The 19,265-nt window shown below is 47.6% G+C and overlaps 1 protein-coding gene across 5 annotated transcripts in view; it reads right to left on the bottom strand.

Annotated features, from left to right (window-relative positions):
- The window catches only part of exoc6 (exocyst complex component 6), a 92,541-nt gene that overhangs the window by 19,669 nt on the left and 53,607 nt on the right, over positions 1 to 19,265 (bottom strand). For 3 of the 5 annotated variants that reach the window (XM_071394740.1, XM_071394741.1, XM_071394743.1), the window contains exons 11-17: positions 18,044 to 18,115; positions 17,352 to 17,555; positions 16,802 to 16,911; positions 12,566 to 12,677; positions 8,330 to 8,464; positions 6,853 to 7,032; positions 469 to 498 (exon numbers count right to left, since the gene is read on the bottom strand). In XM_071394740.1, coding sequence (XP_071250841.1) covers positions 469 to 498; positions 6,853 to 7,032; positions 8,330 to 8,464; positions 12,566 to 12,677; positions 16,802 to 16,911; positions 17,352 to 17,555; positions 18,044 to 18,115 — 843 coding nt within the window. The remainder of the gene's footprint in view (positions 1 to 468; positions 499 to 6,852; positions 7,033 to 8,329; positions 8,465 to 12,565; positions 12,678 to 16,801; positions 16,912 to 17,351; positions 17,556 to 18,043; positions 18,116 to 19,265) is intronic. The other 2 variants (XM_071394744.1, XM_071394745.1) reach the window with 1 other exon arrangement.

Here is a 19,265-nt window from a genome sequence, read left to right as displayed (position 1 = left end):
GGGAGGGGGGGAAGAGTAGGGCAGGGGGGGCAGAGTAGGGCAGGGGTGACCGAGTGGGGGGGGGGGGGGGGGGGCAAAGTAGGGGGGGGCAGAGTAGGGCAGGGGGGGCAGAGTAGGGCAGGGGGGGCAGAGTAGGGGGGGGGGGCAGAGTAGGGGGGGGGGGGGGCAGAGTAGGGAGGGGGGGAAGAGTAGGGCAGGGGGGCAGAGTAGGGCAGGGGTGGCAGAGTAGGGGGGGGGGGCAGAGTAGGGGTGGGGGGCAGAGTAGGGGTGGGGGGGCAGAGTAGGGAGGGGGGGGAGAGTAGGGAGGGGGGGGAAGAGTAGGGCAGGGGGGGCAGAGTAGGGCAGGGGTGACAGAGTGGGGGGGGGGGGGGGGGGCAGAGTAGGGGGGGGGGGGGCAAAGTAGGGGGGGGCAGAGTAGGGCAGGGGGGGCAGAGTAGGGGGGGCAGAATAGGGGGGGGGGGTACTTACCGACATAGCAGCATGGTCATTGCAGTTATTCTGAGCAGAACCACCCAAACAAATGAAAGATGTCCAGAATAGGAGAGAAAGGATGGCAACAATAAATGGACAGGAAAAGGAAAATCAGACAGACCCAGCATGCTTGGCAGAGGACGTCAAATCAATAGAGGAATCAATTATAGATCACTGAGGGAGACAGAGGAGACATTCCTTAAGAAAAACAACGTCTTAAAAACGGAACGGGAAAAAAAAGCTGGAAATGATTGTATACAAGATAAGGAAGCTGGTGTACAGAGCAAGCAGCAAATCAGGCCACCAGCAACAGGTCTGGTTTGGGGTTCCACCAGCAACAGGTCTGGGTTGGGGTTCCACCAACAACAGGTCTGGTTTGGGGTTCCACCAGCAACAGGTCTGGTTTGGGGTTCCACCAGCAACAGGTCTGGTTTGGGGTTCCACCAGCAACAGGTCTGGTTTGGGGGTTTCACCAGCAACAGGTCTGGTTTGGGGTTCCACCAGCAACAGGTCTGGTTTGGGGTTCCACCAACAACAGGTCTGGTTTGGGGTTCCACCAGCAACAGGTCTGGTTTGGGGTTCCACCAACAACAGGTCTGGTTTGGGGTTCCACCAGCAACAGGTCTGGTTTGGGGTTTTACCAGCAACAGGTCTGGGTTGGGGTTTCACCAGCAACAGGTCTGGTTTGGGGTTCCACCAGCAACAGGTCTGGTTTGGGGTTTCACCAGCAACAGGTCTGGGTTGGGGTGTCACCAGCAACAGGTCTGGTTTGGGGTTCCACCAGCAACAGGTCTGGTTTGGGGTTTTACCAGCAACAGGTCTGGGTTGGGGTTTCACCAGCAACAGGTCTGGTTTGGGGTTCCACCAGCAACAGGTCTGGTTTGGGGTTTTACCAGCAACAGGTCTGGTTTGGGGTTTCACCAGCAACAGGTCTGGTTTGGGGTTTTACCAGCAACAGGTCTGGTTTGGGGTTTCAACAGCAACAGGTCTGGGTTGGGGTTTCACCAGCAACAGGTCTGGTTTGGGGTTCCACCAGCAACAGGTCTGGTTTGGGGTTTTACCAGCAACAGGTCTGGTTTGGGGTTCCACCAGCAACAGGTCTGGTTTGGGGTTTCACCAGCAACAGGTCTGGTTTGGGGTTTCACCAGCAACAGGTCTGGTTTGGGGTTCCACCAGCAACAGGTCTGGTTTGGGGTTCCACCAGCAACAGGTCTGGTTTGGGGTTCCACCAGCAACAGGTCTGGTTTGGGGTTTCACCAGCAACAGGTCTGGTTTGGGGTTTCACCAACAACAGATCTGGTTTGGGGTTCCACCAGCAACAGGTCTGGTTTGGGGTTCCACCAGCAACAGGTCTGGTTTGGGGTTTCACCAGCAACAGGTCTGGTTTGGGGTTCCACCAGCAACAGGTCTGGTTTGGGGTTTCACCAGGTCTGGTTTGGGGTTCCACCAGCAACAGGTCTGGTTTGGGGGTTTCACCAGCAACAGGTCTGGTTTGGGGTTCCACCAGCAACAGGTCTGGTTTGGGGTTTCACCAGCAACAGGTCTGGGGTTTCAACAGGTCTGGTTTGGGGTTCCACCAGCAACAGGTCTGGTTTGGGGGTTTCACCAACAACAGGTCTGGTTTGGGGTTCCACCAGCAACAGGTCTGGTTTGGGGTTCCACCAGCAACAGGTCTGGTCTGGGGTTTCAACAGGTCTGGTTTGGGGTTCCAACAGGTCTGGTTTGGGGGTTCCACCAGCAACAGGTCTGGTCTGGGGTTTCAACAGGTCTGGTTTGGGGTTTCACCAGCAACAGGTCTGGTCTGGGGTTTCAACAGGTCTGGTTTGGGGTTCCACCAGCAACAGGTCTGGTTTCGGGGTTTCACCAGCAACAGGTCTGGGTTGGGGTTCCACCAGCAACAGGTCTGGTTTGGGGTTTCAACAGCAACAGGTCTGGTTTGGGGTTCCACCAGCAACAGGTCTGGTTTGGGGTTCCACCAGCAACAGGTCTGGTTTGGGGGTTTCACCAGCAACAGGTCTGGTTTGGGGGTTTCACCAGCAACAGGTCTGGGTTGGGGTTCCACCAGCAACAGGTCTGGTTTGGGGTTCCACCAGCAACAGGTCTGGTTTGGGGTTCCACCAGCAACAGGTCTGGTTTGGGGTTCCACCAACAACAGGTCTGGTTTGGGGTTTCACCAACAACAGGTCTGGGTTGGGGTTCCACCAGCAACAGGTCTGGTTTGTGGTTCCACCAGCAACAGGTCTGGTTTGGGGTTCCACCAGCAACAGGTCTGGTTTGGGGTTCCACCAGCAACAGGTCTGGGTTGGGGTTCCACCAACAACAGGTCTGGTTTGGGGGTTCCACCAACAACAGGTCTGGTTTGGGGTTCCACCAACAACAGGTCTGGTTTGGGGTTCCACCAGCAACAGGTCTGGTTTGGGGTTTTCACCAGCAACAGGTCTGGTTTGGGGGTTTCACCAGCAACAGGTCTGGTTTGGGGTTTCACCAGCAACAGGTCTGGTTTGGTGTTCCACCAACAACAGGTCTGGTTTGGGGTTCCACCAGCAACAGGTCTGGTTTGGGGTTCCACCAGCAACAGGTCTGGTTTGGGGTTCCACCAGCAACAGGTCTGGTTTGGGGTTTCACCAGCAACAGGTCTGGTTTGGGGTTCCACCAGCAACAGGTCTGGTTTGGGGTTCCACCAGCAACAGGTCTGGTTTGGGGTTCCACCAGCAACAGGTCTGGTTTGGGGTTTCACCAGCAACAGGTCTGGTTTGGGGTTCCACCAGCAGCAACAGGTCAGGTTTGGGGTTCCACCAGCAGCAACAGGTCAGGTTTGGGGTTCCACCAACAACAGGTCTGGTTTGGGGTTTCAACAGCAACAGGTCTGGTTTGGGGTTTCAACAGCAACAGGTCTGGTTTGGGGTTCCACCAGCAACAGGTCTGGTTTGGGGTTCCACCAGCAACAGGTCTGGTTTGGGGTTCCACCAACAACAGGTCTGGTTTGGGGTTTCAACAGCAACAGGTCTGGTTTGGGGTTCCACCAGCAACAGGTCTGGTTTGGGGTTCCACCAGCAACAGGTCTGGTTTGGGGTTCCACCAGCAACAGGTCTGGTTTGGGGTTCCACCAGCAACAGGTCTGGTTTGGGGTTCCACCAACAACAGGTCTGGTTTGGGGTTCCACCAACAACAGGTCTGGTTTGGGGTTTCAACAGCAACAGGTCTGGTTTGGGGTTCCACCAGCAACAGGTCTGGTTTGGGGTTCCACCAGCAACAGGTCTGGTTTGGGGTTCCACCAGCAACAGGTCTGGTTTGGGGTTTTACCAGCAACAGGTCTGGTTTGGGGTTCCAACAGCAACAGGTCTGGTTTGGGGTTCCACCAACAACAGGTCTGGTTTGGGGTTTTACCAGCAACAGGTCTGGTTTGGGGTTCCAACAGCAACAGGTCTGGTTTGGGGTTCCACCAACAACAGGTCTGGTTTGGGGTTCCACCAACAACAGGTCTGGTTTGGGGTTCCACCAGCAACAGGTCTGGTTTGGGGTTCCACCAGCAACAGGTCTGGTTTGGGGTTCCACCAGCAACAGGTCTGGTTTGGGGTTCCACCAGCAACAGGTCTGGTTTGGGGTTCCACCAGCAACAGGTCTGGTTTGGGGTTTCACCAAATCTGGTTTGGGGTTCCACCAACAACAGGTCTGGTTTGGGGTTCCACCAGGTCTGGTTTGGGGTTCCACCACCAACAGGTCTGGTTTGGGGTTCCACCAGGTCTGGTTTGGGGTTCCACCACCAACAGGTCTGGTTTGGGGTTTCACCAAATCTGGTTTGGGGTTCCACCAACAACAGGTCTGGTTTGGGTTTCCACCAGGTCTGGTTTGGGGTTCCACCACCAACAGGTCTGGTTTGGGGTTCCACCACCAACAGGTCTGGTTTGGGGTTCCACCACCAACAGGTCTGGTTTGGGGTTCCACCAGGTCTGGTTTGGGGTTCCACCAACAACAGGTCTGGTGTTCCACCAGGTCTGGTTTGGGGTTCCACCAGGTCTGGTTTGGGGTTCCACCACCAACAGGTCTGGTTTGGGGTTCCACCAGCAACAAGAACACAGTGTATGTCCTCTGTCTCCTCTAGCTACTTCCTGACCAACTGTGATTGGCTCTTTGGTCAGTTTCATTGCAGTTTTTCTTCCCCAGAAATGACCATTTCTCATTTTGTTTGCTCTAACGATTCATATCCTCCCCAGTCACTCTTCAGTCTAATTTCATGTCAAGTCATTGTCATAACCTAGAATGATCTGGTTCCCTTGAGGTTTTCTGTGAAACTAAAAGAGAATGAAAATGGTACCGAAGATAAGGATTAGCACTACACAACTCCAACCCTGAATAAACGGTACTGCAGTACACAACTCCAACCCTGAATACACAGTACTGCACTACACAACTCCAACCCTGAATACACAGTACTGCACTACACAACTCCAACACTGAATACACAGTACTGCAGTACACAACTCCAACCCTGAATACACAGTACTGCAGTACACAACTCCAACCCTGAATACACAGTACTGCACTACACAACTCCAACCCTGAATACACAGTACTGCACTACACAACTCCAACCCTGAATACACAGTACTGCACTACACAACTCCAACCCTGAATACACAGTACTGCAGTACACAACTCCAACCCTGAATACACAGTACTGCACTACACAACTCCAACCCTGAATACACAGTACTGCACTACACAACTCCAACCCTGAATACACAGTACTGCACTACACAACTCCAACCCTGAATACACAGTACTGCACTACACAACTCCAACCCTGAATACACAGTACTGCAGTACACAACTCCAACCCTGAATACACAGTACTGCAGTACACAACTCCAACCCTGAATACACAGTACTGCACTACACAACTCCAACCCTGAATGCACAGTACTGCAGTACACAACTCCAACCCTGAATACACAGTACTGCAGTACAAAACTCCAACCCTAAATACACAGTACTGCACTACACACCTCCAACACTGAATACACAGTACTGCAGTACACAACTCCAACCCTGAATACGCAGTACTGCAGTACACAACTCCAACCCTGAAATCACAGTACTGCAGTACATAACTCCAACCCTGAATACGCAGTACTGCACTACACAACTCCAACCCTGAATACACAGTACTGCACTACACAACTCCAACCCTGAATACGCAGTACTGCAGTACACAACTCCAACCCTGAATACACAGTACTGCACTACACAACTCCAACCCTGAATACACAGTACTGCACTACACAACTCCAACCCTGAATACGCAGTACTGCACTACACAACTCCAACCCTGAATTCAGAGTACTGCAGTACATAACTCCGAACCCTGAATACAAAGTACTGCAGTACACAACTCCAAACCTGAATACACAGTACTGCAGTACACAACTCCAACCCTGAATACACAGTACTGCACTACACAACTCCAACCATGAATACACAGTACTGCAGTACACAACTCCAACCCTGAATACACAGTATTGCAGTACACAACTCCAACCCTGAATACACAGTACTGCAGTACATAACACTGAATACACAGTACTGCAGTACACAACTCCAACCCTGAATACACAGTACTGCAGTACACAACTCCAACCCTGAATACACAGTACTGCACTACACAACTCCAACCCTGAATACACAGTACTGCAGTACACAACTCCAACCCTGAATACACAGTACTGCAGTACTCAACTCCAACCCTGAATACACAGTACACAACTCCAACCCTGAATACACAGTACTGCAGTACACAACTCCAACCCTGAATACACAGTACTGCAGTACACAACTCCAACCCAGAATACACAGTACTGCACTACACAACTCCAACCCTGAATACACAGTACTGCACTACACAACTCCAACCCTGAATACACAGTACTGCAGTACACAACTCCAACCCCGAATACACAGTACTGCAGTACATGACTCCAACACCGAATACACAGTACTGCAGTACATGACTCCAACCCTGAATACACAGTACTGCAGTACAGGACTACATCCATGCCACAGTGGATATCATCAACAGCGTCACTCAACCCAATGAGAAGCACAGTAGATACAAGTCACCACCGCCACGTAACACCGAGTCACCACCGCCACGTAACACCGAGTCACCACCGCCACGTAACACCGAGTCACCACCGCCACGTAACACCGAGTCACCACCGCCACGTAACACCGAGTCACCACCGCCACGTAACACCAAGTCACCACCGCCACGTAACACTGATACAAGAACAACACAACAAATTACTACAATAACACACAACAACAAAACTCCATCTCCCAGAGTTCCCCTGCCTGCGGGGGGGGGGGGGGGGGCTAACTCACCGGCAGGTGTGTGAAAACCTGGAAGGTGCTGCGGAGGAAGTTGATGAGGTCCATAAGGTATCCACTGGCCTGGCCGTCTGACTCCGGCATGCCCCAATCATAGTCTGCCAGCTGGATAAACTCATCTATCTTCTGGTTGAGTTTGGTGTAGATCTCTCCCTCCGCTGCATGTCGTGCATCCTGGATACACCAGACAGGGAACACCAACACGTCAGTACTGACGGAGGTTACTACTGACACAATGAGCTGAACGCCAGGTAAGATTACGTCAGTGCTACGGAGGTTACTACTGATACAATGAGCTGAACGCCAGGTAAGACTACGTCAGCACTGACGGAGGTTACTACTGACAGAATGAGCTGAACGCCAGGTAAGACTACGTCAGTACTGACGGAGGTTACTACTGACAGAATGAGCTGAACGCCAGGTAAGACTACGTCAGTACTGACGGAGGTTACTACTCACACAATGAGCTGAACGCCAGGTAAGACTACGTCAGTACTGACGGAGGTTACTACTGACAGAATGAGCTGAACACCAGGTAAGAGTACGTCAGTACTGACGGAGGTTACTACTGACACAATGAGCTGAACGCCAGGTAAGACTACGTCAGCACTGACGGAGGTTACTACTGACAGAATGAGCTGAACACCAGGTAAGACTACGTCAGTACTGACGGAGGTTACTACTGACACAATGAGCTGAACGCCAGGTAAGAGTACGTCAGTACTGACGGAGGTTACTACTGACACAATGAGCTGAACGCCAGGTAAGACTACGTCAGCACTGACGGAGGTTACTACTGACAGAATGAGCTGAACGCCAGGTAAGACTACGTCAGTACTGACGGAGGTTACTACTGACAGAATGAGCTGAACGCCAGGTAAGACTACGTCAGTACTGACGGAGGTTACTACTGACAGAATGAGCTGAACGCCAGGTAAGACTACGTCAGCACTGACGGAGGTTACTACTGACACAATGAGCTGAACGCCAGGTAAGACTACGTCAGTACTGACGGAGGTTACTACTGACACAATGAGCTGAACGCCAGGTAAGACTACGTCAGTACTGACGGAGGTTACTACTGACAGAATGAGCTGAACGCCAGGTAAGACTACGTCAGTGCACGTTGATGAACTACGCTGAAGTACCGGAAGCTCTGTAAAGTTTATGACAGTTCCCTTATTCCAGCAATAAGCATGTTTTGAGCCTGCGGCAACACAAGAGAAGAGACTATGACTAATGAATATACCTTAAGTTTATTTGTTTAACCTCTTTCAGCTAGGGGGCACTATTTTTATGTTTGGAAAAATAACGTTCCCAAGGTAAACAAACTATTTCTCAGGCCCAGATGCTAGAATATGCATATAATTGACCGATTAGGTTAGAAAACACTCTAAAGTTTCCAAAACTGTCAAAATATTGTCTGGTGGAGAATTCAGACAGAAATACCCCAAGGATTTTCCTACAGTACCTTAAAGGTGGACAGGCCGTAGAGCCGCGTGGTGTGTACGGTCTCAGGTGAGACGTTGGTGATGTTGGTGATGAAGTCCTCCAGGTATTTACAGGCCTGCTCCAGATGGGTTGTGTTGATGATGATCTGGACTAACTGCAATACAAAAAGAGACGTAAATGGGACCAAGTGGGTCAACTGGCAAATATAAATCAACAACCTTACACTTTTCTTAAATAATTCCTTATCAGATAAGATGAAATAGAACAAAAATATGTTGGTCACCACACCTTGCAGAACCAGTTCTATTTCTAGTAAACTTAGGTTTATAATTATTAGCACCCCTGAGCAAGTACTTGGTGGCACAGCCTTTGGCCAAGATAACTGCCAACAAATGCTTCCTGTAGCCATCAATGAGCTGCACCTTTCTACTGATCATTGGTTCCTCAGCAACAAACTGCTCTAATTCTTCAATGTTTCCGCTGGCCTCCACCAACTGCTGGTGTCTCGCCATACGTTTTGGATATGTTTCTCTGGCCACTCCAGAACAGTCCAGTATTTCTTCTTAACCATTTCTGGGTGGTAGAGTGGCCAGACGAAAGCTACTCCTCAGTAAAAAGGCACATGACTGTCCGCTTTGAGTTTGTCAAAAAGGCACCTAAAGGACTTTCAGACCATGAGAATCAAGATTCTATGGTCTGATGCCGAGCGTCACGTCTAGAGGAAACCTGGCACCATCCCTACGGTGAAGAATGGTGGTGGCAGCATTATGCTGTGTGGATGTTTTTCAGGGGCAGGGATTAGGTGACTAGTCAGGATCAAGGGAAAGATGAACGGAGAAAAGTACAGAGAGGTCCTTGATGAAAACCTGCTCCAGAGCACTCAGGACCTCAGACTGGGGCGAAGGTTCACCTTCCAACAGGACAACGACCCTAAGCACACAGCCAAGACAACAGAGGAGTGGATTTGGGACAAGTCTCTGAATGTCCTTGAGTGGCCCAGCCGGAGCCCAGACTTGAACCAGATCGAAAAGCTTGAATTCCGGGATTCTATGGCAAGAATCCATTCCAACCTGACAGAGAGGATCTGCAGAGAAGAATGGGAGAAACTCCCTAAACACAGATGTGATATTATTTTACCCAAACATTGCAAACATTTCTGTTTTTGCTGTGTCATTATGTGGTATTGTGATGTCATTATGTGGTATTGTGATGTCATTATGTGGTATTGTGTGTAGATTGATGAGGGAAAAAACTTAAAGCAATTTTAGAATAAGGCTCTAAAGTAGGAAAATGTGGAGAAATTCAAGGGGTCTGAAATCTTTCCGAATGCACTGTATCTACACTCGCCGGCCAGTTTATTAGGTGCCAGTGTTCCACGTGGCTTTCTATATAAAGCCGACAGACAGGCATCGAGGAATTCAGTTACTGTTAGATTGAACGTTAGAATGGGCAAAACTAGTGACCTAAGCGACTTTGAGCGCTGTACGATCGTCGGTGCCAGGCACGCCGGATACAGTATCTCAGAAACGGCTGCCCTCATGGGCTTTTCACAGAGTGTCTAGGGTTTCCCAAGAATGGTGCGACAAACAAAAACCACATCCAGGCAGCGGCAATCCTGTGGGGAGAGAGGTCGAAGCAGAATGGCAAGAATCGAGGAAGCTAACAGGTGAGCCACAAACAGACAAATAACGGCGCAGTATAAAAGTGGTGTGAAGAACGGGATCTCAGAGAGCACAACTCGTCGGTCCTTGACACGGATGGGCTGTTGCAGCAGACGACCGGGTTCCTATCAGCTAAAAACAAGAAGAAGCGGCTCCAATGGAAACGCGTTCACCAACAACTGAGGAGAGGAAAAACATTGCCTGGTACGACAAACCCCGGGTCCTGTTGAGTCATGCTGACGGAAGTGTCAGGATTTGGCATAAGCAGCATGAGTCCATGGACCCATCCTGCCCGGTGTCAATGGTACGCCGCAATCTGAAATCCATGCCCTGAAGAATTCAAGCTTTTCTGGTGGGTCCAACCCTGTACTAGATAGGCCGCCCCCAGGTGGTAAGGGTAGGTGACAACACATCCGCCACGCTGATCCTCAACACAGGGGCCCCTCAGTCCCCTCCTGTACTCCCTGTTCACTCACGACTGCATGGCCAGGCACGACTCCAACACCATCATTAAGTTTGCAGATGACACAACGGCCTGATCACCGAAAACGACGAGACCGCCTATAGGGAGGAGGTCAGAGACCTGGCCGTGTGGTGCCAGAATAACAACCTCAACGTGATCAAGACACGGCAGACGATTGTGGACTACAGGAAAAGGAGGACCGAGCACAGCCCCATTCTGAGAGCTTCAAGTTCCTTGGTGTCCACATCACCAACAAACTAACATGGTCCAAGCACACCAAGACAGTCGTGAAGAGGGCACGACACAACCTATTCCCCCTCAGGAGACTGAAAAGATTTGTCATGGGTCCTCAGATCCTCAAAAGGTTCTACAGCTGCACCATCGAGAGCATCCTGACTGATTGCATCCCTGCCTGGTACAGCAACTGCTCAGCCTCCGACCACAAGGCACTACAGAGGGTAGTGTGAACGGCCCAGTACATCACTGGGGCAAAGCTTCCTGCCATCCAGGACCTCTATACCAGGCGTTGTCAGAGGAAGGCCCTAAAAATTGCCAAAAGACTCCAGCTACCCTAGTCATAGACTGTTCTCTCTGCTACCGCACAGCAAGCGGTACCGGAGCGCCAAGTCTAGGTCCAAGAGGTTTTCTAAACAGCTTCTACCCCCCAAGCCATAAGACTCCTGAACAGCTAATCAAATGGCTACCCAGACTATTTGCATTGCCCCCACTTTTTATGCCGCTGTTATCATCTATGATTAGTCACGTTAATAACTCTACCTACATGTACATATTACCTCAATTACCTCGACTAACCGGTGCCCCCGCACATTGACTCTGTGCTGGTACCCCCCTGTATATAGTCTGGCTATTGTTATTTTACTGTTGCTCTTTAATTACTTGTTACTTTTATTTCTTATTCTTATTTTTTAAACTGCATTGTTGGTTAGGGGCTTGTAAATAATAATGTCACTGTAAGGTTGTATTCGGCGCATGTGGCTAATACAATTTGACTTGTACCTAATAAACTGTCCGGGACACCTTTCAATTAGCGGAGTCGGCTATTTCAGCCACACCCATTGCTGACACGTGTATAAAATCGAGCAAACACCTATGCGATCTCCATAGACAAACATTGGCAGTAGAATGGCCTTACTGAAGAGCTCAGTCACTTTCAACGTGGCACCGTCATATATCAGCCTTCCAACAAGTCAGTTCATCAAATTTCTGCCCTGCTAGAACTGCCCCAGTCAACTGAAAGTGCTGTTATTGTGAAATGGAAACGTCTAGGAACAACAACGGACCACACAAGCTCACAGAGCGGGGCTGCCGAGTGTTGAAGCGCGTAGAGCATAAAAAAATTTGCGGTTGCAACACCGACTACCAAGTTCCAAACTGCCTCTGGAAAGCAACGTCAGCACAAGAACTGTTCGTCGGGAGCTTCATGAAATGGGTTTCCATGGCCAAGCAGCCGCACACAAGCCTAAGATCACCATGCGGTATGCCAAGCGTCGACTGGAGTGGTCTAACAATGGACTCTGGAGCAGTGGAAATGGGTTCTCTGGCGTGATGAATCACCCTTCACCATCTGGCAGTCTGACGGCCGAATCTGGGTTTGGCGGATGCCAGGAGAACGCTACCTGCCTGAATGCATAGTGCCAACTGTAAAGTTTGGTGGAGGAGGAATAATGGTCTGGAGCTGTTTTTCATGGTTCGAGCCTCTTAGTTCCAGTGAAGGGAAATCTTAATGCTACAGCATACAATGACATCCTAATCGATTCTGTTCTTCCAACTTTGTGGCAACAGTTTGAGGAAGGCCCTTTCCGTTTCAGCAGGAAGCCCCCCTGCTGAAACGCGAAGTCCTTAGAGAAATGCTTTGTCGAGATCGGTGTGGAAGAACTTGACTGGCCGGCACAGAGCCCTGACTTCAACCCCATCGAACACCTTTGGGATGAATTGGAATGAAAGCAAGTTCCCGCAGCAATGTTCCAACATCTAGTAGAAAGCCTTCCGAGAAGAGTGGGAGGGGTGGACCAACTCCAAATAACATATAATAACCCATGATTTTGGAATGAGATGTTGGACGAGCAGGTGTCCACATACTTTTGGTCATATATGTAATAATGTACTGTACCTCAGTTAGTCCTATATGGGGTTTCTTGATGAGGTTCTGTAGACAGCCACTCAGTGTCCTCGTCAACAACAGGTTGGTGGATTTCCGGAGCATGTCATCGATCTCTGTCCAGCTGGAAACACAACAAAAACGATAAGAAAAGGGATGTTTCACAAAAGTTCTGAACTTTTCTCTTCTCATAGTTTCTACAGATTGTAAATTAAAAGATAACATGTTTTGATTAACAGTATTATAATTATTGATCGATTGACTATGAGTTTTCAGATCACCCAGCAGTGACATTTCTATTGGTTGCCAGAATTTTGTACAGTTTAAATTAAACAATTCTAAGTTCTGTGTTGTTTTGTGTGTCATGGAATCGGTACATTGAAAATCTCTTCCGAACTATTCAGCAATCTCTTCAGCTGTAAATGTTTTGGTCCTTAAATGAAAGCATTATACGTTATTTATCACAATTTCCTTAAACGTTGTTGGTCTTTAATCATGAAACATACAACCGCGCCTTTCTTCTTCCCGGAGAGTTCTTTATCCCCGTCTGTGTGATGTACTGAGAACCCAGCTGGCTGTATGGATGGGGACAGTATACCCCGAGAGAGTACGTTACAATCCCTGATGTCTCTCTGGAAGGAGCAAAGTAGGCCTATTCTATTGACCTATTATATGGTTTCCACTCGTTACCACAGCCACAAAGTCATAAACCCTGCCTAAAATGTGATTTTTAAACCTAACCTTAACCACACTGCTAACCTTATGCCTAAACTTCAATTAATTTGGATGAAAAGATAGACTTTTCATCCCAATTCTGCCACTCTGAGAGTGAAGACCATGAGATGTAAGTGATCATCCCCAGAGCAGTCAAACCCCCAGAATGATTTGAACCACGACAGTCAACAGTTCCATTATTTGGACCACAGTTCATTGGAAGAGGAGGTGTAAACTCGAACACAGTCTTTTAGCTAGAAAGACACAAGACATCTTGTCAGTGGAGAGAACATTCTGCTGCTGTAAAGCACCTTTTCGGCATTTTGCCACAGCTGGTGTTCCTCTGCTAAAACATTATACCACAATCAGTGGGCATGTGCTCTGAATGTCCGTTATATTTATTTCTTCTATTCTCCCTGACTGTCCAGCTTTTAATTGATTATTAGGTTATCAAATATGGTATTATTAAAAAAATATAGTTCAAAATCTTTTTTGCACGTTTTCTATACCCAAGAAATGACCAGAGACAGCCCGCCTAAGAATAGTCTATACAGCAAAAACCCTGTAACTAGCTCCAATGACTCATTTATACAGCAAAAACCCTGTAACTAGCTCCAATGACTCATTTATACAGCAAAAACCATGTAACTAGCTCCAATGACTAATTTATACAGCAAAAACCATGTAACTAGCTCCAATGACTAATTTATACAGCAAAAACCATGTAACTAGCTCCAATGACTAATTTATACAGCAAAAACCATGTAACTAGCTCCAATGACTAATTTATACAGCAAAAACCATGTAACTAGCTCCAATGACTAATTTATACAGCAAAAACCATGTAACTAGCTCCAATGACTAATTTATACAGCAAAAACCATGTAACTAGCTCCAATGACTAATTTATACAGCAAAAACCATGTAACTAGCTCCAATGACTAATTTATACAGCAAAAACCCTGTAACTAGCTCCAATGACTAATTTATACAGCAAAAACCATGTAACTAGCTCCAATGACTCATTTATACAGTAAAAACCATGTAACTAGCGCCAATGACTCATTTATACAGCAAAAACCATGTAACTAGCTCCAATGACTAATTTATACAGCAAAAACCCTGTAACTAGCTCCAATGACTCATTTATACAGCAAAAACCATGTAACTAGCTCCAATGACTAATCTATACAGCAAAAACCATGTAACTAGCTCCAATGACTCATTTATACAGCAAAAACCATGTAACTAGCTCCAATGACTCATTTATACAGCAAAAACCATGTAACTAGCTCCAATGACTCATTTATACAGCACAAACCCTGTAACTAGCTCCAATGACTAATTTATACAGCAAAAACCATGTAACTAGCTCCAATGACTCATTTATACAGTAAAAACCATGTAACTAGCGCCAATGACTCATTTATACAGCAAAAACCATGTAACTAGCTCCAATGACTAATTTATACAGCAAAAACCCTGTAACTAGCTCCAATGACTCATTTATACAGCAAAAACCATGTAACTAGCTCCAATGACTAATTTATACAGCAAAAACCATGTAACTAGCTCCAATGACTAATTTATACAGCAAAAACCATGTAACTAGCTCCAATGACTAATTTATACAGCAAAAACCCTGTAACTAGCTCCAATGACTCATTTATACAGCAAAAACCATGTAACTAGCTCCAATGACTAATTTATACAGCAAAAACCATGTAACTAGCTCCAATGACTCATTTATACAGCAAAAACCATGTAACTAGCTCCAATGACTCATTTATACAGCAAAAACCATGTAACTAGCTCCAATGACTCATTTATACAGTAAAAACCATGTAACTAGCACCAATGACTCATTTATACAGCAAAAACCATGTAACTAGCTCCAATGACTAATTTATACAGCAAAAACCCTGTAACTAGCTCCAATGACTCATTTATACAGCAAAAACCATGTAACTAGCTCCAATGACTAATTTATACAGCAAAAACCATGTAACTAGCTCCAATGACTAATTTATACAGCAAAAACCATTTAACTAGCTCCAATGACTCATTTATACAGCAAAAACCATGTAACTAGCTCCAATGACTCATTTATACAGCAAAAACCCTGTAACTAGCTCCAATGACTAATTTATACAGCAAAAACCATGTAACTAGCTCCAATGACTCATTTCCAGAGACATAAAAGTTGTATCCACTGTGGTATTGTATTGCAGCAAGAGATATTCAAGGACATTTTTTTTTTTATCGCTGATCTCCTGCAAGGGACAGCAGGCTCCAGGTATTAAACCCTGTACTAGGGACCCTAGTGAGGGAACAGCCAGGCTCTGACTCCCAGTTATTAAACCCTGTACTAGGGACCCTAGTGAGGGAACAGCCAGGCTCTGACTCCCAGTTATTAAACCCTGTACTAGGGACCCTAGTGAGGGAACAGCCAGGCTCTGACTCCCAGTTATTAAACCCTGTACTAGGGACCCTAGTGAGGGAACAGCCAGGCTCTGACTCCCAGTTATTATACCCTGTACTAGGGACCCTAGTGAGGGAACAACCAGGCTCTGACTCCCAGTTATTAAACCCTGTACTAGGGACCCTAGTGGGGGAACAGCCAGGCTCTGACTCCTAGGTATTAAACCCCTGTACTAGGGACCCTAGTGAGGGAACAGCCAGGCTCTGACTCCCAGTTATTAAACCCTGTACTAGGGACCCTAGTGAGGGAACAGCCAGGCTCTGACTCCCAGTTATTAAACCCTGTACTAGGGACCCTAGTGAGGGAACAGCCAGACTCTGACTCCCAGTTATTAACCCCTGTACTAGGGACCCTAGTGAGGGAACAGCCAGGCTCTGACTCCCAGTTATTAAACCCTGTACTAGGGACCCTAGTGAGGGAACAGCCAGGCTCTGACTCCCAGTTATTAAACCCTGTACTAGGGACCCTAGTGAGGGAACAGCCAGGCTCTGACTCCTAGTTATTAACCCCTGTACTAGGGACCCTAGTGAGGGAACAGCCAGGCTCTGACTCCTAGTTATTAAACCCTGTACTAGGGACCCTAGTGAGGGAACAGCCAGGCTCTGACTCCTAGTTATTAAACCCTGTACTAGGGACCCTAGGGAGGGAACAGCCAGGCTCTGACTCCCAGTTATTAACCCCTGTACTAGGGACCCTAGTGAGGGAACAGCCAAGCAGACTTGGGCAGCTGAACACTCACACATCTGACCGAGATAACAGTCGGATGAGAAAGGTGTTGACCAACCAGACAAACCCTTAGCATGCTCGTGTAAATAACAAACTGTGCAGCACTGACATTTGCAAAACCCACGAAGCAAATAGCACACAACAAGACGTTAGACTGACCCACAGTATTAAATACAACCGTTTTATAGTGTGTCCCAAACGGCAACCACTTCCCTACATAGTGCACTACTTTTTCACCAACGCCCAATGGACCCTGGTCAAAAGTAGTGCACGACACAGGAAATAGGTTGTGATTTGAGAGGCAGCCTATGAGCTGACTGACTCACCTGCGATGCAGTGACTCGGAGAACTTCAGGCTGGCATAGATAAACTCCTTGACCTGAACGTAGATCTGAGGCACCGACTGAGACATCGGCAGCTTCTTTGGAAAGGCTTGCTGTTGGACCGACAACAAATAAAACCCAGGTCATTTAACTACAGCCCCCTGGACCTCGATAAGGAGCAGGGAACCGTTGACTTTTAACACACACAGTTCCAAGCAGCTGACATTTACATCTGATGTTGTGAAGTTAGTCTGGGGGGGTTTGAAGGGGGTGTTTGAAGGAGGGGTTTGAAGGGGGGGTGTTTGAAGGGGGGGTGTTTGAAGGGGGTGTTTGAAGGGGGTTTGAAGGGAGGGTTTGAAGGAGGGGTTTGAAGGGGGGGTTTGAAGGGGGTGTTTGAAGGAGGTGTTTGAAGGGGGGGTTTGAAGGGGGTGTTTGAAGGAGGGGTTTGAAGGGGGTGTTTGAAGGGGGTGTTTGAAGGGGGGGTTTGAAGGGGGGGTTTGAAGGGGGTGTTTGAAGGGGGTGTTTGAAGGGGGTGTTTGAATGACGGACAAACCTTTTCGATTTCTGCGTCGTGGAAGGGGAATCTATTAACCACAGACTTGTACTCTTCCTCAGTCTCTACAGGGATAGGGCTGTAGTTGTCCAGTTCAAAGATCTCCCTGAACACCACAGCCCATTTCTTCAGCAGCGTTTCATTGTACTGGTCTCTGATCTCAAACAGCAGGTCAAACAGTCTGTTCACTGGGTAGCCATAACCCTAGATAGAGAGCGAGAGAGAGAGCGAGAGCGACAGAGAGAGACAGAGACAGAGAGACAGAGAGACAGCGAGAGAGACAGAGAAAGAGAGAGAGACAGAGACAGAGACAGAGACAGAGAGAGAGACAGAGACAGAGAGACAGAGACAGAGAGAGACAGAGAGAGAGACAGAGAGAGAGACAGAGAGAGAGACAGAGACAGAGACAGAGACAGAGACAGAGACAGAGACAGAGACAGAGAGAGAGAGAGGGGTGGGAGGTTACAAACCAGAGGCATCACAATCTGGCCCATTGGTTAATGACCATACAGCTTGGGTATTGGATTAGGATCCTCCAGTAGCTGTTGTAAAAGCAGCAGCTACTCTTCCTGGGGTTCCACACAGAACATTAACAGACAACAACAGCTGCTTCACTCATACCTTATAAGAGCTCTAGGTTTAATTCATACTATCTTTAAATCACCCGGTCTGAAGAGCTGGATAAGACTCACCTGTAATGTGTCTGCAAATATGACAATGAGGTTCTTCAGCTCCAGCACCAGGTCAGGATCACTGCAGTACGACTAGAAAGGAAAAGACAGAGAGGGGGAAAATGTCCTTCACATCAAAAGGGACAAGGAAAGTCTTACTCCTGGCCTTCTGGGTGACGTAAGGGTTTATCTAGAAGCCTTGGTGTTAGGAATGATAAGGGTTTATCTAGAAGCCTTGGTGTTAGGAATGGTAAGGGTTTATCTAGAAGCCTTGGTGTTAGGAATGGTAAGGGTTTATCTAGAAGCCTTGGTGTTATGAATGGTAAGGGTTTATCTAGAAGCCTTGGTGTTAGGAATGGTAAGGGTTTATATAGAAGCCTTGGTGTTAGGAATGATAAGGGTTTATCTAGAAGCCTTGGTGTTAGGAATGGTAAGGGTTTATCTAGAAGCCTTGGTGTTAGAAATGGTAAGGGTTTATCTAGAGGCCTTGGTGTTAGGAATGGTAAGGGTTTATCTAGAAGCCTTGGTGTTAGGAATGGTAAGGGTTTATCTAGAAGCCTTGGTGTTAGGAATGGTAAGTGTTTATATAGAAGCCTTGTTGTTAGGAATGATAAGGGTTTATCTAGAAGCCTTGGTGTTAGGAATGGTAAAGGTTTATCTAGAGGCCTTGGTGTTATGAATGGTAAAGGTTTATCTAGAAGCCTTGGTGTTAGGAATGATAAGGGTTTATCTAGAAGCCTTGGTGTTAGGAATGATAAGGGTTTATCTAGAAGCCTTGGTGTTAGGAATGATAAGGGTTTATCTAGAAGCCTTGGTGTTAGGAAGGGTAAGGGTTTATCTAGAAGCCTTGGTGTTAGGAATGATAAGGGTTTATCTAGAAGCCTTGGTGTTAGGAATGATAAGGGTTTATCTAGATGCCTTGGTGTTATGAATGGTAAGGGTTTGTCTAGAAGCCTTGGTGTTAGGAAGGGTAAGGGTTTATCTAGAAGCCTTGATGTTAGGAATGGTAAGGGTTTATCTAGAAGCCTTAGTGTTAGGAATGGTAAGGGTTTATCTAGAAGCCTTGATGTTAGGAATGATAAGGGTTTATCTAGAAGCCTTGGTGTTATGAATGGTAAGGGTTTATCTAGAAGCCTTAGTGTTAGGAATGGTAAGGGTTTATCTAGGGGCCTTGGTGTTAGGAATGATAAGGGTTTATCTAGAAGCCTTGGTGTTAGGAATGGTAAGGGTTTATCTAGACGCC

Source organism: Salvelinus alpinus, chromosome 3 (assembly GCF_045679555.1).
Source record: "Salvelinus alpinus chromosome 3, SLU_Salpinus.1, whole genome shotgun sequence".
Lineage (NCBI taxonomy): Eukaryota > Metazoa > Chordata > Actinopteri > Salmoniformes > Salmonidae > Salvelinus > Salvelinus alpinus.
Note: the sequence above shows the minus strand (reverse complement) of the source record. Positions and strands in the feature narration are given on the sequence as shown.